The 21,490-nt window shown below is 40.9% G+C and overlaps 1 protein-coding gene across 1 annotated transcript; it reads left to right on the top strand.

Annotated features, from left to right (window-relative positions):
• Positions 1–6,227: 6,227 nt before the first annotated feature.
• On the top strand, positions 6,228–21,233 carry LOC115422498 (transmembrane protein 26-like). Its single transcript, XM_030138845.1, has 5 exons — positions 6,228–6,421; positions 16,588–16,732; positions 18,702–19,356; positions 20,842–20,947; positions 21,110–21,233. The coding sequence occupies exons 1-5, from the start codon at positions 6,228–6,230 to the stop codon at positions 21,231–21,233; spliced, it is 1,224 nt and encodes a 407-aa protein (XP_029994705.1).
• Positions 21,234–21,490: the final 257 nt, after the last annotated feature.

The raw sequence follows: 21,490 nt of genomic DNA on the forward strand, positions 1-21,490 counted from the left end.
CGGACAGTACAGTTTCAGATCCTGTTCAAATGTTCATATTCTATTAGTTCAGAACTAATGTCACAACATCAAATATAAACAAAAATAGAAAAGAAAAAACTTAAATGAACCTCTGCAATATCTGCGTTTGAAGAAATACCTAAAAATATCGATACAAAACTTTTTAATATCAATACAGTATTGTAAAATGAAGTATTGCAATATATTGCAGAACCAATATTTTCTAATACTCCTATTATTTTATTGGCATTTTATTTGACATTTGATGTTTAATGCAATTATAATTGTTTTCATATAAATAATTTAATAGATGGTTTAGATTAGGTAAATTAAACATGTTAGTTACTTAATTCAACTTCATTGTTACTGTTATAGCACTGGACTGTACAACCTGTTGTTTTTGTTTTTTTTTTTTTGTTTTTTTACATTTCTTTCTATATAAATTGTACATAGTCTTGATACACATATTCTTGAGTGTTTGTATATTCTCTTTTTTTTTTTTTTTTTTTTCATCTAGCTGAGAACTAACTACCTCTAAGAAAAAATTTGTTATGTGTGCATAATGGCAATAAACATTCTTGAATCTTGAATACAATGTTTGAGTAAAAATTATAGATTGTTTGAAAAACTCTGGTACAAAATGAAAAAAATCTGTTTAAAAATAAATAAATAAAAAAATAAAAAGAATGATTGAAAAGTTTTATTCTAAAAAAAAAATCTGCAAAAAATATTGAAAAATCTTAGTAAAAAATTATAAAAATCTATATAAAATAATTAAGAAATTCTAGTACAAAATAAAACAAATGTTTATCAAAATAGTGGAAATTTTAATACATAATTTGAGTACAAAAAAAAAAAAAATAATAATAATAAAAATAATAATAATAACTGAAGAAAAGCCGAAAATAACTTCATTTAACAATTAACCCTTTCATGCATGAATTATGACAACCTTAGTTGAGATTTTTGTCCAGAGTGTTTTTATTCCTCTTTTTAAATCAAATATATTTATTGATTTTTCTGATGTGAAATACAATATTTGTTCAACTGAAGACAACATTTTCAACACAGGAAACAAACATCAACTCCCAACAACCAAAATGAGACAGAAAAAAAATCCTCTTTAGACATGAAAACAACAATGCGATTGAAAATTTTTTTATGAACCTATTTTTTATGGAGTTACAAAAATGTCCACTCAGCTGGACACCATGCATTTAATTTTTGAAGCAAAGAAACATGTATTTAAAACCCATCATCAGAAAGTGATATACTGTGTGAAAACTATGAAATAAAAACATTTTTAATGCCGATAATCTGATGTTTTTTCACATTTTAACATACTCTAATACTAACTATTACTCACTTCATGGAGATAATACACTAAAAAAAACTGTTTGTTTAAGAAAACTGTTAATTACAGTCTAATAATAACTAGCAATTGATTTACACTCAAACATGTTACTGCAGATCAGGTTTATCTAGAACAGTAAGGTTACAGTAATGATATGAAATGCAGTGTTTAGGATGATGCGTAAGTGTCCACTGTGTTGGCTGATCTGGAACTAAAACAACAAAACCATGAATATACCTTCTTACAGCTTTTCTGGAGACACACCAGATCTATGACACTTTTCAGTCTGGGTTTAGACAACGCCACTCAACAGAAACCGCACTATTAAAAGTGTCTAGTGACATCCTGATGGCGGCTGACTCCGGGAAATCCACGGTCTTGGTCCTGCTAGATCTGTCCTCGGCCTTTGACACAGTGGACCATACCATAATGACTGAGAGACTGAGGGACCTGGTAGGGATGTCAGGTCCTGTGCTAGACTGGTTCTCCTCTTACCTGACCGGCAGAAGCTTCACTGTGTCAATAAACAACTTCCAATCTGACTCAGCGGATCTACTGTGTGGTGTGCCCCAAGGCTCTGTCCTGGGACCAGTCCTATTCTTACTCTATGTCCTCCCACTTGGCCACATTATCCGACAGTACAGTGATGTCTCCTATCATCTATTCACAGATGACATCCAGATATACTGCTCCTTTAACTCCTCTGAGCCCCACAAACTGAGTTCCTTAATCATCTGCTTGTCAGAGCTGAAGCAGTGGCTAAATGATAACAGCCTCCAGCTGAACTCCAGTCAAACACAGACCCTCATCATTGACCCGGATAGTGCAATCCCAGGGATCAAACATCACCTTGGAGACCTGAGTTCCTCGGTAAAGACCAAACTGAGGAATCTGGGTGTCATCTTTGACCAGGACATGTCTTTAGAATTCTACTCCAAACACCTAGTCAAAAACTGTTTCTTCCAACTACGCAACATCTCCAAACTCAGATCTATGGTGTCCACAAATGAGCTCGAGATGATCGTTCACGCTTTTGTATCTTCTGGCTTAGACTACTGCAACAGCCTGTTTACATGCTTAAACAAGAAGGAGCTGGCCCGTCTACAGTTTGTCCAGAACTCTGCTGCCAGGCTCCTGACCCGCACAAACAGGAGAACCCACATCACTCCCATCCTTAAATCTCTCCACTGGCTCCCTGTTCTATATCGTCTTCATTTCAAAATTCTTGTGCTAACTTTCCGGGCCCTACATGGCCAGGCCCCTGCAGACATTGCTTCCCTGATCCAGCCCTACAGCTCGACTCGTAGCTTGAGGTCTTCAGGACAGCACCTGCTGATGGTTCCACGGACCTGTTTTAGCACACGCGGTGACAGGTCTTTTAAAGCTGTGGACCACGTCTATGGAATGACCTGCCTCTACACCTACAGTCCATGGACTCTGTAGAGAGCTTTAAGAAACACCTCCAAACCCTCCTGTTCAAAAAGGCTTTTTAGTCTCCCACCTGACCCAGGACCACCACAGACTGACTACACTCTATGTATTCATCATAACGTACTCCATGTGTCATCCACCCCCCCCCCCCCCCCCAGTCTCTCTATATCTCTATCGCTCTCTCTTTTCTCCTCCTTTACTCTCCTCTCTCTCTTTAACCCCAACTGGTCAAGGCAGACGTCCATCCTTCAGGAGTCTGGGTCTGCTCCAGGTTTCTGCTGTTAAAGGGAAGTTTTTCCTTCCACTGTCACCAATCACAAGTGTTTGCTCCTGAAGGATTCTGTTGGGTCTCTGTAAACTTAATTTGATTCTGATTTGAATTGATAAAGCACTTTGTGACTCTGTCTGTGAAAAGTGCTCTATAAATAAAATTTACTTTACTTTACTTACTTTATATAGAGGGTCTGCACGTGACGTCACCACCAGCGGAAGTCACCATGGTTCCGCCCACTGAGTGTCAGACAGAGGCAGATGAGTGACAGCGTTGGCTTCAGTACTGTCTAAACTGAAGAACAATACTGAATCCAAAATGGGGCAGAGCTGTTGTTGGTTGATTGTATTTTCAGGTTCTTAAAGCAGTGGGAGCTATCGTTTACAGACACCCAAAGACAAAGAAAAGAGAAGGAGATGGATCCACAAATCCAGGAAACCAAACCTAGATCTGTGGACCCTGTTTGGTGTCAGCTAACATTCACTGATGCTGTATTTTTGGCTCCAATCAGACCTGAAATGACCTATTGTTTTGGCTAACGGTCCTTCTTAGTGCAGCTCTTGGTTTCATGATCAGATCTTTCCTGGTTTTTGTCTCATTTTGTGATTGTGAACCTTGTGCTCCTACATGATTAGTAAACGAACTGAAACTGAGGCCAACCTAGTTTTACAAATACGGAGGAACTGGAGAATAAAGCTACGACGGAGTATTAGGACCACAGAAGAAAAGAAAAACACTGGGCACTACCAGAAGAAAGTCAGAAAATATGGAGATAAAACCTGTAATTTTATGAGAATAAAGTCGTAGTTATAAAAAAACCTCATAATTTAACAAAAGTGTCATTTGTTTATGAGATTAAAGTCGTCATATTCTGACAATAAAGCCGTAATATTCTCAGAATAATGTGTTAATTTAAAAACAGGTGGTGTAAATCTGCTAATTTCCCAGAATGCAGTGGTGCCCTGCTGGTCCACAGCAGTAGTATCTGTGTTGGATAAAGGACTGGATCTGAACTAGACTCAGTAAATCTGCTCAGTCCCAGTAGATCATGCATATATTCACTGGGGTCAGTCCACGGTCTACTGGAAATGACCTTTGGATCAGCTGGTTCTGGGCTCTAGTTTTGGAGCCTTTGGATCAGCTGGTTCTGGGCTCTAGTTTTGGAGCCTTTGGATCAGCTGGTTCTGGGCCCTAGTTTTGGACCCTTTGGATCAGCTGGTTCTGGGCTCTAGTTTTGGAGCCTTTGGATCAGCTGGTTCTGGGCCCTAGTTTTGGACCCTTTGGATCAGCTGGTTCTGGACCCTAGTTTTGGACCCTTTGGATCAGCTGGTTCTGGGCCCTAGTTTTGGACCCTTTGGATCAGCTGGTTCTGGTCCTAGTTTTGGAGCCTTGGATCAGCTGGTTCTGGGCCCTAGTTTTGGACCCTTTGGATCAGCTGGTTCTCTGGGCCCTAGTTTGGACCCTTTGGATCAGCTGGTTCTGGGCCCTAGTTTTGGACCCTTTGGATCAGCTGGTTTCTGGGCCCTAGTTTTGGAGCCTTTGGATCAGCTGGTTCTGGGCCCTAGTTTTGGAGCCTTTGGATCAGCTGGTTTCTGGGCCCTAGTTTTAGACCCTTTGGATCAGCTGGTTCTGGGCCCTAGTTTTGGACCCTTTGGATCAGCTGGTTCTGGGCCCTAGTTTTGGACCCTTTGGATCAGCTGGTTCTGGGCCCTAGTTTTGGAGCCTTTGGATCAGCTGGTTCTGGGCTCTAGTTTTGGAGCCTTTGGATCAGCTGGTTCTGGGCCCTAGTTTTGGACCCTTTGGATCAGCTGGTTCTGGGCTCTAGTTTTGGAGCCTTTGGATCAGCTGGTTCTGGACCCTAGTTTTGGACCCTTTGGATCAGCTGGTTCTGGGCCCTAGTTTTGGACCCTTTGGATCAGCTGGTTCTGGTCCTAGTTTTGGAGCCTTTGGATCAGCTGGTTCTGGGCCCTAGTTTTGGAGGCTTTGGATCAGCTGGTTCTGGGCCCTAGTTTTGGAGCCTTTGGATCAGCTGGTTCTGGGCCCTAGTTTTGGACCCTTTGGATCAGCTGGTTCTGGGCCCTAGTTTTGGAGCCTTTGGATCAGCTGGTTCTGGTCCTAGTTTTGGAGCCTTTGGATCAGCTGGTTCTGGGCCCTAGTTTTGGAGCCTTTGGATCAGCTGGTTCTGGGCCCTAGTTTTAAACCCTTTGGATCAGCTGGTTCTGGTCCTAGTTTGGAGCCTTTGGATCAGCTGGTTCTGGGCCCTAGTTTTGGAGGCTTTGGATCAGCTGGTTCTGGGCCCTAGTTTTGGAGGCTTTGGATCAGCTGGTTCTGGGCCCTAGTTTTGGAGCCTTTGGATCAGCTGGTTCTGGTCCTAGTTTTGGAGCCTTTGGATCAGCTGGTTCTGGGCCCTAGTTTTGGAGGCTTTGGATCAGCTGGTTCTGGGCCCTAGTTTTGGAGGCTTTGGATCAGCTGGTTCTGGGCCCTAGTTTTGGAGCCTTTGGATCAGCTGGTTCTGGGCCCTAGTTTTGGAGCCTTTGGATCAGCTGGTTCTGGTCCTAGTTTTGGAGGCTTTGGATCAGCTGGTTCTGGGCCCTAGTTTTAAACCCTTTGGATCAGCTGGTTCTGGTCCTAGTTTTGGACCCTGGTTGTCAGTCCTGATGAAACCATGTATATTAGTTTCAGGTCCAAATAGAACTGACCCCCTCCCCCCTGGATCAGGTCTGGATCCTCCATTTGGGTCCACATGTCAGTGTTCATGGACCACTTGTTCTTTGGTAGCTCGTTCAGATCCATGTCCAGTCCAACTGTCCTTCATTTCATTTCAGATTTCCCATGGTCCTTTGCTCTGGCTGTGTTTACTGCTATACTCCGTCATGTTGAACAGGTTGGTTTAAGACACTCAGTCTGACTGAGAGGGGCGTGGCCTGGGGGGGAGGTGACGTATGTGCAGACCCTCTATATAAGAGAACGGCTGGAGAATACCTGTCCACTGTAGTGACCAGTATGCATGAAAGGGTTAATGAATAACTAAATGCCTTTGATGGGTGTGTATCATATATGATACAAGGTGCATTGAAGGGTTAACATTATTATGGGGTTGACAGGAGTCCAGCGCTGTGAATGTGAGCTCCACACGTGTCCATGTGTGTTCCAGGTGTTGTGCGGTGCGTTATGTGTCACTTCCTGAACGCCCTGCTAGCTGTGCTCAGCCGCTTCCTGTTCGCGGTCCACGGGGTGGTGACGGTGTGGCGTGTGGTGGCGGTTAAAGGGGAGCCGCTTTATTGGCTGCTGCTGACGGGCGTGGCTCTGCTGGGCGTGGAAATGGCCGTCACGCTGAAGTGTACCCGCAACGCCGAGTGGAAATGGTAAGGTTTATGTCCCACATACTGAACACCAAACAGGGGAAACAGTTACACAGAGTTAAACTACACAACACTGAACTCAGGGTTCTAAACTCATGTTCTTTCAGGTTCCACATTCAGCCCAATTTGATCTGCAGTGGGCCGGACCAGTAAAATAACAGCAGAATAACCTATAAATAATGACAACTCCAATTTTTTTTGTGCAAAAAATAGCATTAAATGATGAAACTATTTCTATCCAAAACAAAAAAGATGTGAATAACTGGAAAAAACTGAAATTTCTGAGGAAAAACAAGTACAATTTTATCAATATTCTGCCTCAACTCATGATTTCTATATGTGCATTACAGATCAGATCTACTAAGGAACAAAACAGGCAGAAGATTGTTCAAATCGCACTTATTTTTCTTTAGACATTCCAGGTTGTTCATATTTGTTCAGATTATTGACATTTTATTATTAAAGGTGATCAGAATTGAATGTTCTTTGCAATAAATCAAAGACAAAAAATTGGTGTTGCCATTATTTATAGTCATTATGTCATATTATTTTTCTCACATTAAACCAACAGGAACATTTGCAGTCATTATTTCTAGGTTACTATGCTGTTATTTTGGAGTTTGATGCCGTTGACTGATAATATCTTCAGGGTAATTTTTGCATTTTGCACTTTGTAAATTCATCTCGTGGGCCAGATTGGACAGTTGTGGCCCCCGGACCACATGTTTGACACCTGTAGTTTAACTGGTCTTATCCTGTTACACAAGTCACCAGTTTGTTTTGCACCAGTATCATAACTCTTCTTAAAATGACAGCAGTAGCATAGATGTGAGCTGGCAATTATAGTACACAGTTTAGATTTTTTAAGCTGAAAAACAATAAATCAAATGCAAAGTTAAACTACGTTCAAACAGCAGGCCTTATCCTCCAGAGACCCAGCAATGCAGTTTTGTTCTCTGTACACTGTAAAAAGAAATCTGTAATTTAACAGAATTTTCACCGTTTATTTTATAGATTTTTCCTGTATTTTTCACATACAGGAAAATATCAATGAAATGACAAAAACAGACTGTGATTTTACATGTCAAATGGAAAAAAACATGAAAAAACTGTAACTGTGAATAACCATAAAATTTCCATTTTTTAAAAGAATTTTTTTTTTTCACAGAAAAATACAGTTAAAACACATTTGCAAATGTATCATAATTTCACAAATATTTCTTTTCTGTTTTTGAAATTAAACTGTTATTTTAAAGTTTAATACTGTAAAAAAAAAAAAAGAAATAAAACCAGATAAAATTACTGACAATTAACCGTTAAAGAAGTATTTGTTCTGTCAGTTGAACCAGACTTGTTTGTTAATTGACAAATATCTTGTGTAATTACAGGAGGTTTCACAACAAAAATGTTGAATAAATGTATTTTTGTGAATGTATAACATGTATAAGCACTGATAAACTGTCCAAATACAGTTTTTATCAGTGGATTGGACAACTGAGTCTCACTGAAAATTATACATATATATATATATATATATATATATATATATATATATATATATATATATATATATATATATATATTTATACGGAATTTGATTGCTTTAATACATATAAATATTCTTTATTAAACATTAAAAAGTAAAAAAACAAAAAAAAAAAAAAAAAAAAAAAAAAAAAAAAAAGCAAAATCTCACATAAAGTTAGGGTAAAAAACTGTATTTTAATTATGGAAAATTACTGTATTTTATGAAATGGTTATTTTCCATTATTTAACAGTATTTTTTCAGCACCCCTGCTGCCGGAATAATACCGTTTTTTTTACGTTTGTTTGTTTTTGTTTTTTTTTTACAGTGTAGGGGACAAAAGTTTGACAGTTTTACTTTAAAAATGCTGTTCATTGCAAAGGACATTCCATTAAAAGATAGATAGATAGATAGATAGATAGATAGATAGATAGATAGATAGATAGATAGATAGATAGATAGATAGATAGATAGATAGATAGATAGATAGATAGATAGATAGATAAGAATAATTTTTAAAATGTATCTGAAAAAACTGTTGCATTATGCAGTTCCAGTCTAGACAACTGTTTAATGTAAAAAAGCTAAAAACGTTCACTTTCCTGGGTCTCGGGAGGTTAGGCACAATTTGGATTTTTTAGTGCAATTCAATTTTTTTCTGCGTTCATTAATGTTTCACATTAAACACGACTTCTATGAAGATGACGGTGTTTCCATGGTAACTATGGACCCCCTGAACATCTAAATGGGTCATATCTGATGACCATGAAAAGATGAAGAACTGTATTTTACACCAATTATTTCAACATATGAACAGGTTTAGTGGGTCAGAAGTTATTTAACAGTTTAGATCAGTAGATGATTTTGGCTGTCAGAGGCTGTTTGGGTTTTATGGGTTAAATGCAACTTCTATCAGTTTTGAGTCTGAACTGAACGTGACCCTGAAGTGACCCACATGCACTAAAGAGGTCCTGAAGTGACCCACATGGACTAAAAAGGTCCTGATGGAATACGAGACCATGCAGACACACACTGTGTTTACAGAAGGAAACATGTTTTTCTGCCGCTCCTCCTCCTGGGACGCAGAATTGTGACGTTTGTCGCATTTCAGTGAAGTAATGGTCGGATAAATGCAACCTAGCCGTTCAGACTGAAGTCACATTGCAAAATATCAGATACATATCAGATTCAGGACCACATATGAAAGTGGTCTGGGTCAGATTAGTGCTGTTCAAACCAAGGTTCTAATAGTTTTGGATTTTTCATTCTAGTTTAGTTTTATTTAGTTTTGACTTTTTTTTCTCTAATTCAGTTTGTTTTAATTAGTTTTTAGAGCAGGTTTGATAGTTTTTATTAGTTTAAATTTTTTTTCTAAATGCTTGGTTTTGGTTTAGTTTTAGTTTAGTCGTCGCTTTTCTCTTTTTCTCTGTCGGCGTATTCAAATAAATCCCAGACAGGACTCTGCTGCTTTCTCCCAACTTTAGTCTCCATGTTTCCAGGTAGAGTGGGGACCAGAAGACGAATGGAAACCACAAGTGATGGACCAAAAAGTGTCGTATGGTGCTGCTAGAGAAAACTGCCTGAGATAAATAAATTGATTTCATATCAATCTGACATTGACAAAGACAAAAATGAAAACGAAGGGAATTTTGTCCATCATTTTTATCTGTTTTAGTTAGTTTTGTAAACACACAATACAGTTTCAGTTAGTTATTGTTTTTTTCTTTTAATTATAGTTTTTATTGATATAAAATTATATTTAACGAAAATGTTTTTTCAATTCTAGTTTTCGTCATTTCATTAGTTTTCATAACGATTATAACCTTGGTTTGAACTGTCTTTAACAGATCGGACACACAATGGGTGAAAAAATCGGATCTAGGCCACATTTACCTGCAGTCTGAATGCAGCCTTAGGCTTTGGGGAGTGGAGCGCTGAAGTCACAGACAATATTTACGTAGAAACAAACCCTCTGTGAATTCTGAAACCTCCAGATGTGCAACATGGCTGTCACAAAGTGGGTTTGATGGAGAAAAAAAACTGGATGGAGGCAGAGAAAACCAAGGAATGAAACCAGGACAGTGTTTCCCCAGGTTCATGTCCATGAACGGCTGGTGTCCAGTCATGTGTGGGTGAATATTTAACAGCCAGGGGTGGGGGGGTAGACTGACGTACTGACATTTCAGCTGATGGACTTCCGTGTAGTGACACAATAATTTACAATTAACTTGACATTCAGAGGGGACGTAACGCTCCCCCTAATATCGTTGTAGGGGAGACAGTGTTACTGAAAACACCGACCACATCCACTAACACTGTCACAATAACAAACATCAAGTCATTTCAGCTTCTTTATACATATTAACACAGCAGAGTTGTGCTTAACAACAGTGTGAAATGAACAAGTACACTGATGGCTGCCTCAGCTAATTAGCAGGCTAGCTGACAGACCACATAATTCAATGCATATTAATGCTAACAACAGCTAATGCAGCTAAGTTACACTGATTATTGTAACCAGGCACCAGTAAAATTCATGACAGAATCCTGTGATGGTTTTGTAAACATGAGTCCATAAATACAACTACAGCAGAACTGTCTTTAAAGGAGAAAAATACATTTTATTCAATACAAAAGAACTCCTCATTTCCGCGGTCGAAATGAGTTTCCTCCGCAGGGTGGCTGGGCGCACCCTTAGGGATAGGGTGAGGAGCTCAGTCACCAGGGAGGAGCTCGGAGTAGAGCCGCTGCTCCTCCGCGTCGAGAGGGGCCAGCTGAGGTGGCTCGGGCATCTGTTTCGGATGCCTCCTGGACACCTCCCTGGGGAGGTGTTCCGGGCATGTCCCACCGGGAGGAGACCTCGGGGAAGACCCAGGACACGTTGGAGAGACTATGTCTCTCGGCTGGCCTGGGAACGCCTCGGGGTCCCCCCGGAAGAGCTGGAGGAGGAGTCTGAGGAGAGGGAAGTCTGGGCATCCCTGGTAAGACTGTTACCCCCGCGACCCGGCCCCGGATAAGCGGAAGAGAATGGATGGATGGATGGACAAAAGAACTCTGAATGTCCTATTATGCAACTGAGCCAACACTAGTAAACCACAGAAGACTGTACTCAGCTGTCAGTCACAATTACGCAGAGTTTTTCATTTTTCTGCAGTGAAGTTGGACATTTTAACATGCAGCGGTCAAAGGGGACTGACTGCAGCCTCCTAGTGGACATTCAGTTTACCGCAGATTTGGATTCTTTTCCTTTGACCTCAGTTTTCAGCCCCAGAGGTCGGTGTTTGGCTGAAACACAGAGTGTATTTATTTATTTGACTTTGACTCAGATGTGTACAGTACATGTTTTCTTGGGAATTGCTCACCATTAAAGCAGTGTCCCTTTAACAGGTAAACAACTGCTGAAAACTTTGGAAACTTATGCCACGTTTCCACTATGTGGTACCGGCTCAACTCGATTCGGCCTTTTTGCGTTTCCATTAGGAAAAAGGACCTGGAATCTGGTACCTGGTACTAGATTTTTGGTATCACCTCTGCTGAGGTTCCAGGACTGGGGACCATATACTGAAAGGTGACACTGTGTAAACACTGCAGACCACTGATTGGTCAGAGTCGTCTCTGTGACCCGCCATTTTACAAAAAACAGAAGTTGACAGTAAATCTGTCGGTAGGTTAATCCACATGATGACAGCCCGTAAAACTACACCAGTCAGTCGGGAGATTCAGTCTTTGGTGGCCGACATAAAAATTCAGCATGAGTTTGACGAGACAGCACGCAACGAGTGAGTTTATCAGCAACTCTAAGAGCAGACGACACGTAAATAACGCGCTGCATCGCTATGACAACCAGGTACTGTAAAGTCAGTAGTATCCTGTAATGCAAACGGTCTCCAGGAATAGGACCTGGTACCTGAGTCGAGTCGCGCCGGTTCCACATAGTGGAAACGCAGCATTAGAGACCCATTTTAGGGTCAGGGTTACATTTGAGTCATTGAGTGTTTCAGTCATATATTAGACACAGAAGCTAGAAGATGAGGCTGATACATGACTTTTAGCCTTTACACTCGTACTGTTCTAAACCTAAAGGAAAGGACGTCCATGACCTCAGGGTTAAGAGTCTGTGAAAAGGCTTCAGGTTAAATGGTCAACGCTCTTTTAACACAAGAACTGAGGTGTAGCTGTCACAGTCTGCAAACCTGCTTTTGTGTGGGAAGTAAATAACTTGTAAAGTTGTAAGTGTGTGATGCTTTAAAGTCCCATCTGCCCAGGGTGGTGTGAGGCAGCCGGTGGAAGGGCCTGGAATATTCTGCCACTAAATTTCCCTCTGCGGTGCTGTTTCTCCTTCACTGTCTGTCAAAGACAAGTTTATTTCTCTGCTGTTATTGCGCTGTCTTTCACTGAGCTGATGTTCTGAATCTGCTGAAACGTCTCTGACAGCACCCTCTGTCCTGCCGTCTCACTCAAGTCATTCCTGACCAGTGTTGGGCAAATTACTTTTAAAAAGTAATTAGTTACAGTTACTAGTTACTTTTCCGAAAAGTAATTAAATTAGTTAACAAATTACTCCTTCATAAATGTAATTAGTTACCAGGGAATGTAATTATTGTGTTACTTTTTTGAAAAACCCTCAAATTTGTAAAAGGAAACTGATGTTTGAGTGTGTTTCATGGTTCAGTTTCACAGAGTAGAACAGCAGACAGGTACTGAAGACCAGGGACGTGCACAGGATTCTAGAGGGCCAGGGGCTCAAAGTCACAAAACAGCAGTATGTGTGCGCCAAATTTTTTTCAGGCCTTAATAACACAATATGTAGCTTACTGTAAAATGAATAAAGTAGCCATAGATAACAACAACAACAACATAGCTGTGTGTATCGTGTAGCTGTGAGTGATGCAATTGCTGTTTCTCTTGTGTCATCAAATTATTGTCAAAATGTTTCATAATACTGAGGTTTGGAGGACATGTGATTCAGCTGCAATTCTAAAAAGCAATAAAACATTGGCTTATTATCAGGCTATGTATTGTTGAAGATAAAGATTGTAACACATGAACATTCCACTGTGAAACATTGAACACTGACAAAAATGTAGAAATAAATACTATAAAACAGTCGTGTTTAGTCTGTAGTTCAGCCTGCATGTCTACAGGACTGCAGTCAACATGTTGATCTACAGGATTTGTTGTTGACGTAGCATAGCTAACATAGTCTGAGACCTGAGATTAGCTACACAATAAACTACAATAATTTCCTGACTCCCGAGTTATAACTTCCAAACTGGTAAGCTAAGGCTAATATGATATTTTTCCCTAGGTGCACATTAACGCAGCTTTCATTAAAAAACTAGTCCAGGCTCCACATAAACCAGTCCTACTGTGACTTCTGCTGGAGTTTCCTGTTCCTACTGGAGAAACATTCACAGCAGCAAACGTACAAGAAACTCAATATCTGGAAACAAACGTAAATTGTCAGTAAAATCAAGTGGAGTGAATGATTCTGTTTCCACTGTGATTCAATACATTCAGTAATGTTGGGGGGGGGGGGGGGGGGGGGTTGATAAGCCACAAAGGTTGAAGTCAGTCCACTGTCCTGTCTCATCTGTGCACAAACTACACACAGAGTGACCGCAGCTTGTACTTCTCTCTCTCTCTCTCTCCCTCTCTCTCTTTCTCCGGACATACATGTGAGCGTGCAGCATGGGGAAGCCCCGCCCCTCAGTGACAGACAGTGGACAGAGAAGCGGCATCAGACACACATACAATACCATGTCGCACTATTACAAGGAAATGTGTACGGTAGATAACCGTGGCGTTTTTATACTGCCATTTTCTTTTACATTCCTTTGCAGAACAGGAATTTATTTATTTTTTAAAAGTAAAAAGGGCACTTTTCTATGAGGCGAAAAGGGCAGGGGCTCAAGCCCCCTTTGGGTCCTATGTGTGCACGTGCCTGCTGAATACCAGGACTGTGGTGAGGCTGGGGTCCACCAGGGCCAGGCTGGGGTCCACCAGGGCCAGGCTGGGGTCCACCAGGGCCAGGCTGGGGTCCACCAGGGCCAGGCTGGGGTCCACCACATAGGTCAGGGTTCCTACAGGTTTCTACAAATTAAGTTTAAGACTTTTTAAGACCATTTAAACAGAATTTAATGCCCATTTCAAAGCCTATTTCACAGCCATACCGGCTCCTAGACTCCTAGAATTTAGGAGGATGCATTTATTAATTCCAACATGTTGATTCCTACTATTCTGAGTTATTTCCCACTGGGGGCTGCAAAGTTAGCTAAAGTAGAAGTAAATAAATAATTGGTTCCTAATTTCAATATAAATTGTCGGGTTTGAAAGGATGGAACCGAATAGACTAACATTGCTTTCTTTGCAGCTTGAACGTTTAACAAACACAATTAAACACAATACAGTGACCAAGTTTATGGCAACATAACTTAAGACCTAGGCCACCATATCAAATTTAATACCTTTGAAAGACTTTTAAGGTATTAAATCCAATTTGTAAATTCAAGACTTTAATGAATTTTTCAAGACCCCGCGGGAACCCTGATAGGTGCATATCTGCATTTATAGATGAAGATGCTCCTCCAGTTAATCCCACATCTGCACTGTTTTCAGTCGCTCTTCCCTGATCCAGCTGTAAATGTGTTCAGTTCAGTCAGACTCACTGATAACTCCTCCCTTAAAATAGCTGATAACTCCTCCCCTAAATGAGTTGCACACAGCTGCGTTCAGGTGCCTGTGTTGTGCTGGGACAACTCAAACTCGTAGATGTCATCAGTCGTTCAGGTGAAGGGGGCGTGGACAACTCAGACTCATGGACACACAGGTGAAGCATGAAGGCAGTGTGGGGGATTTGAAAAGAAGAACGACTCGTAAACGAACGGCTAGCAATGAATCGGTTCTTATTGTTCCCTGAAAAGAGCCGTTCAAAAGACTCGACTCCTTTGTGAACGTCACACCTCTGGTTGCCTGGCTGAGCCAACCAGGACAGATAACAGCTGTTAGGTATCAGTGCATTGTAACGCACCGCATTTCACTGCCAGTAACGGTAACGGTAGGGCTGCTCAGTTATAGAAAAAAATAATAATCATGATTATTTTAGCAATAATTGAAATCACGATTACTAAAAACGATTATTTGTTAACCTTAAAGTTGTTTATTTTTTTCTTTCAAAACAATGTAAAATATACTCTTTAAACATAAATAAAGCTTTTAACCACTAAAACAAAGTATGTTCACTTTTGTACGTAACAAAAAAATCTCTGAATGCAAATAAGTGTACTGTAAATTCAAGTCTGTTTCCTTTTGTAAATAAATAGTGCACTGGAATTAAACTGCTATAGACTTACCATAGAAGTAGAGCAATAAAAAAAAACAACTCACGTAAAGTGCAAATTATAAATTCAAGCATGTTCAGTGTAGTAGCAGCTGGTGTAAAATGATGTCTTGAGGGCAAAACCTAGTGTTTGTCCAGTGGATTCAGCATTTGTCTGCAGCCCCAGTTGTCAGTGGTGTTCATGGAGCTCATACCTTTAACCAGGTCATGGACAGTGGAGGCTGTTTTCTTTTCTCTCTGATGGTGATGAGTAGGGAGTTGCAGCGTAAAGAGATTCGAAGATTGAAGTTTGCATTGCGGACGAAGTTGTAGACAGAGTTTTTCTGTGTGTTTCGGTTTTTCATCAGATTATCCTAAAGGTGGCGGTGGTTGAACTTTAGATGGTTTAAAGGTTTGTTGTGTTAGCGGTCGGTGCGGACACAACTACCAAACACTTTTTGTACGTGATGGGTTTCTGCTCTTTGTCTTCTTCATCAAACCCAAAGTGATTCCATACAGTTGAAGTTGACTTGCCTTTTTTGTTTACCAAGCACTTCTGCTGGGATTCTCCTGCCATTTTTCCAGACCGCTGGGTACAACTGTCCTGGTGGGCTGGACCTGCCGGCTAACTGGCAGCTGGAGCTTAGAGGGGGGCGGGGCCAAGCAGCTCATGGTACCTTACATGCACATGAATTAAAACTCAAAATTAATAATCGTTTTACATAATTACATAATTTTTGTAATCATTGAGTGTAATAATCGAAATCGTCATTGAATTTCGATAAATTGCACAGCCCTAGGCAACGGCGTAATGTTTCAAAAGTAATTCATTAGATTACCCATTACTGGAAAACAATAACGGTGTTAGTAACGCTGCTGTTTTTAACGCCGTTATTCCCAACACTGTTCCTGACCAACGAAGGTCTTTTCTAAAAAACAATTGGTTAAAAAAACCAAACAAACAGAGGTCCATCATCATGACAGCAGCCTCCAAAGTATATGAACATTTAGCGTCTCATCCCATTCAACGCAGAGTCACATTCAGCAGCTGTAGCTCTGTGGCAGACGACATCCACAGACATGAGCTTTCTTCAGGCCTCTCTCTTTCTCATCGAGTCTTACTTTGAAGTTTGCTTCTCATGGAGAAGGCTTTGCGCTGCCAAGTGGGATTTGCATATATGATGAGAATAATTGCCTGTCTGAAATCCGATGCTTCTTTGGGGAAAAAAAGGGACCTCTTTCTTCTTTAAAAGAAGTGTGGCACTAAAAATAACCTAACCTATCTTCTTCCCTCTTCCTCTCTCTCTGTTGGCGGTCCTCTTTTAGGTTCTCACCCATGGTTTTCCTCTACCTCAGTACTGTAATCCCTTCCATTTGGTTTCTGGAGCTAAGCCTGTTGCAGTCCAAGCTGCCCGTCAACAATTCCTCAGGCCCTGAGCTTCATTTGCTGGCTCACATCCCCATCACAGTGGTAGGTGCCTTCCCCTGCCTCCACCTCCACATGGTCACATTGAAGACCTCCAAACTTAACACTGGATCAAATTTAAATGGAACAACGGGGCGGATCAACTATTATTTGTAGTAAATGTGTAATAGACATGCACCTGCTTAAAAAACTCTTAGATCTCTGCTTTTCTGGGGTGGCTTTGGAACAAATTCTTTCATGTAGGATTTAGGAGATTTTTTAGCCCTTGGCTGTGCTTTAGGCTGAGTGGCACCTTTTCAAACTTATAGATGTAAAGTTTTAGTGAAATGTGGGCTGGCATCAGGGTGAACGTGGTCCACCCTAGAGTGGACTCACCAGTCTGTAGTGTTTTACTGACAACTGAGCTTTGGTGAGCCGGTTCCCTCTTTAACCCTTTCATGCATGAATTATGACAACCTTATTCAATTTTTTTTTTTTTCCTCAGTGATTTTATTCCTCTTTAGAGATTAAAAAAAACAAACAAAACAAACAAACAAAAAAAAAACAATGTAATTGGAAGTTTTTTATGAATCTGTTTTTCATGGAGTAACAAAAATATCCACTCAGCTGGACACCATACATTTAATTTTTGAAGCAAAGAAACATGCATTTACTGACTGAAGCTATGAAATTATTTTTTTAATGCTTCAAATCTGATATTTTCCTCATATTTTTAACATACTATAATACTACTTACTACTCACTCAGATAATATGCCACAAAATAAACAAACAACTTTTTGTTTTTTAAAAAATGTGTTAATTACAGTCTAATAACAATTAGCAATTTATTTACACCTGCTCCCTTAAGACCCTTCAGGGGGATATGGTCAGGGTTACATTTAAGCCATGTTTGAACTGAGGTAGTTCAAAAACTTGATTATTCCTTTCTTTAAACATAGTTTGGGACATTTTTGTCTTTACACATTTCAGAGGCAGGAAGTGCACTGCAAAAAAGGCTTGTACAAAAATAAGAAAATTAAAGTCATTATTGGGTTGAAATGTCATATCAAGTAAAATCATCACCCACTGCGGCAAGAAAAGTGCACTTATCAAGTTCTGTTAAAATAAGAAAGGATTATCTAAGCCAGTGGTTTCCAACCTTTTTTGGCTCGTGACCCCATTTTAACATCACAAATGTCAGGCGACCCCAGACGTTCAAAACAGAGACATTTTTTTGGGCTAAAATTCATTTGTTTTTGATCATGTAATAGTTTGCTATAATATGTTGCAAATAAATGTTAATTTTAGACAACATTTAGACTATATAATGTACATTTTTATTGGTAAGTCATACTACCTCCACTTGTTCCAAGTGTGGATAGCATACTGTAAAAGTTCTGTCAGGGCAGGTGGGCTCCTCCAGGCCCCTGTTCCTGGGTGGAAAAATCTTGTCAGTTGCGCTGAGTGACCAGTTGATCAATTCCATAATTTAGTCGTTCGGGAGTACAGCAAGCAGTGGATCCAAAGACAAAGTTAAACAAGACACAGAGGCAAAAGCAGGAGAAAAAAGAGGAAGGCAAGGACAGCTCAGAAACACGTCTGCTCTGGACAGACGACAGGAAGGAAACCTGTCCTCACCTAAAATGGCTAAAGAAAATTCAGCACAATTTTAACAATTTTCTGACTTTTACTAAGTGTTTAGTGTCTTTGTAGATCTGATCCATAATGGCCATGAATAGATGATAAGTTGAGGCAGAATACTGTTAAAATTGCACTAAATTTTCTTGAGAAATTTCAGTTTTTTCAGGTTATTTACTTTTTTTTTTTTTGGATAGTAAGTATTTTCATAATTTAATTGGGGTTTTTTGCACTAAAACCAGACAAAAATTTGGAGTTGTGATTATTTACAGGTTATTCTGTAATTATTTTACTGGTTCGGCCCACTGGACATTAAATCAGGCTGAATGTGGAACCTGAAAGAACATGAGTTTGAGAGCCCTGACGTGAACAGACTCCCTGTTTTCTTCATCCAGGACATTGTGGAGCTGGAGCCAGAGAACTGGGTGGCCGGGTTGGAACAGACCATGCTCATTGTGTTGGTCCTGGGTCGCTGGCTCATGCCTAAAGGAGACATGTCCCGTGACCAGCTCTCCCAGCTCCTCATGGTCTACGTGGGACTGGGCGCAGACATCTTGGACATCTTCGACACCTTCAGAGAACCTGAGGTCCAAACTAAGCGTGTGGTCGTGGTGGTGGGCTTGGCCCTCTTCTCATGGGCCCTCATGCAGTTTCCTCTGGTGCTCACGCAGACTCGAGCGCCGCAGAAGGGCGACGGTGGCGGTCGGCCTCGCTGCCCTGGAGTCACATCTTCACTGGCCTCTTTCTGCTCCAGCGAAGTGTGGAGTTTACTGCTCACAGTCGGACTCCAAGACGGCCCGTTCCTACTTTACCGACTCTACCTCATGATCCAAGAACAGGTACTGAACCAGCTGATGATCTTTTTCACCTGCAAAAACATCCTTATAGTTCTCCTGGAGATTTACCGAATCTTGGTGGTGCAGTGTGAACCCGGCTCAGAAGGGTGTGCCGCTCTGGTGATCCGATGGCGAACACGGACGGGCATCAGGGAGGACGTGAGAACGGAGGCGTGTAGTGGAGAGCAGAGCTGTCAAACAGAAATGGAAAGAAGTACTGTGAGCCAGGAAGATCAGAGAAGTGTCCAGGTATAGAAAGGTTTAAAATGCCGTGAGGCATGACTGGGGCCCTGGGGGGGGGGGGGGGGGGGGGGGGGGGCTGGCTTTCACACACTAAGAGAAAAGTCCGATCCATCTGCCAGCTCTAGCATTTCACTTCTGTTCAGAGACAGCCTCTGTTCTCTGGAGGTTCAGTGACTAGAAATGGAACCCAAGAGAAGAACAGATCTGAGAGGAATTTAGATAGATAGATAGATAGATAGATAGATAGATAGATAGATAGATAGATAGATAGATAGATAGATAGATAGATAGATAGATAGATAGATAGATAGATAGATAGATAGATAGATAGATAGATTATTGATCCCGAGGGAAATTTCAGTTTTCAGCAGCTTTCCGTTCAGCACAAGAAGACAAAAACCAGACTGACCAGAACACAACAGTGCGTCAGTACCAGGTTAACCTTCAGGTTAGTATATCTGCTGTAAAAGACACCTGCAGAAGAACTACTGTAGAAGGGCTTCCTGTACAGTACTGTAACTAAAGATCTAAACAGTGATTTAAGTGTCATTTATGCAACTCCTTTGACGCCCCCTTAAAAAAGGTGGTATTTCAGACAGTGGGGAACAAAAGATCAGATGAAGATCTGCCAGTCTCTGAAATGTCTTTGTAATTAATAAAGTAGGTAGAAATGATCATTGCTTTATGACTTACACTGTGACAGATCGGTTCTAATCAGTGACTTGTTAAATTCTGATTTATGACGATGCGGTTATTTAATCAAACGTGTGTTACTGTGATGATAGGACTGAATGACGACTTTGGCAGGAGACAATATATGAAATGAATTAGTCACTAGTAACATGCATTTCTTAATTAATAAACTTTTTTTTTTTTTTTTTTTTCAATAAAGCCTCTTCAGAAAAGCCCAGTGCTGTTTATTCTCTCTGCTCACCATGAGATGGCAGTGTTGCCAAGTCAACCAAAGCCAAGCTCAATATGGTGTGTTTGTCTGGTGGAACTTAGCATGTCAGTGACAGACGACAAGAAAAAAAAAAAAAAAGAAGCAGGAACACAGAAACACAGGCAGTGTCAAACTTTATTTTTTTGCTTAGTTTTCTTCTGTGTGCCTTGTTAGAAGGATGTGACGGTCCACTGAAGGAGACGGCATGCATACGGTAGATGAATGTAACAGATGTAGAGCCCTTCAGGCTGCATATATGTAATTAATAGTCTGATGTATTCACACCAGAGACTGCTCATACAGTAACAAGTAGGAGGAATGTGGAGAGATTTGCTTCTTTTTTCAAGGTTGATTTTCCTCTCGAGCACAATCATCGGTGGAAGGCTGTTTGAGAGCTCGCTGCATTTTGGATGTTTTTTTTTTTTTTTTTTTTGCATTGTCTGAAAAAGCACACTCGTGATTATGTGGGAGTTGTTCGACATAATCTGCTCTCGCTTTCTCTCTTTTTGAGAGATGCAAGGTGCTTTGGAGATATTCCTCCACTGCCCATTAAAGCCAGAAACTCTTTGAGAGTCCACAAGGACAGGAGAATGTTTGAGAGGACGGCTGAGGTCTCCAGGTTCTGAGCCACTTCACGGTGTGGGTGAACCCCCCCCCCCCATCCCCATCCCCACTCCACCCGCTACTGTGTCAGCTCAGACAATCCTCTGCTGTCAAACGGAGGATCGAATGAAGCCCTGGTGCATTTATGGATGACCCTCTTACTCTCCGTCTCCTACAGCATGTTGGCACCGGCTGGGAATGAAGAGCAGCTTCAGAAGCGAGAGGCAATTCAATCAGAGGTCTTTGTGGCGCTGCCCTGTATCTGCGTCTGTCAAATTGCTGCTCTTCACCTGCTCTGCTAGATGATGATACTGAGACTACTGAACAAAAGCAGACTCTTTGTTTTCAATAAGGTCCTGATGACAGGAAGATAGAGACGTTTAGAACCAGAGGAGGCACTCACAGGGCAGTTCTGTGGTTTTCAAACCTGGTTACCAGTAGAAACCTGCTGCTCCTGCACCACAGCTGCAGCCCTGGGAGAAAGAAGACGAAGATTCTTTAATACAGAACAATTTAGCTACATCTAACACAGAAATCTGCCACTGGATGGGCTTGGCTG

This window comes from Sphaeramia orbicularis, chromosome 7 (assembly GCF_902148855.1).
Source record: "Sphaeramia orbicularis chromosome 7, fSphaOr1.1, whole genome shotgun sequence".
Taxonomy (NCBI): domain Eukaryota; kingdom Metazoa; phylum Chordata; class Actinopteri; order Kurtiformes; family Apogonidae; genus Sphaeramia; species Sphaeramia orbicularis.

What these genes read in the sequence shown, in the direction of transcription:
- LOC115422498 (XM_030138845.1), top strand. Translation starts at nt 6,228, where the DNA reads ATGTGTCACTTCCTGAACGCCCTGCTAGCTGTGCTCAGCCGCTTCCTG. An exon ending in CGCAACGCCGAGTGGAAATG is followed by an intron (nt 6,422 to 16,587) that starts GTAAGGTTTATG and finishes GTCCTCTTTTAG; the next exon opens with GTTCTCACCCATGGTTTTCC. An exon ending in AGGACGGCTGAGGTCTCCAG is followed by an intron (nt 20,948 to 21,109) that starts GTTCTGAGCCAC and finishes CGTCTCCTACAG; the next exon opens with CATGTTGGCACCGGCTGGGA.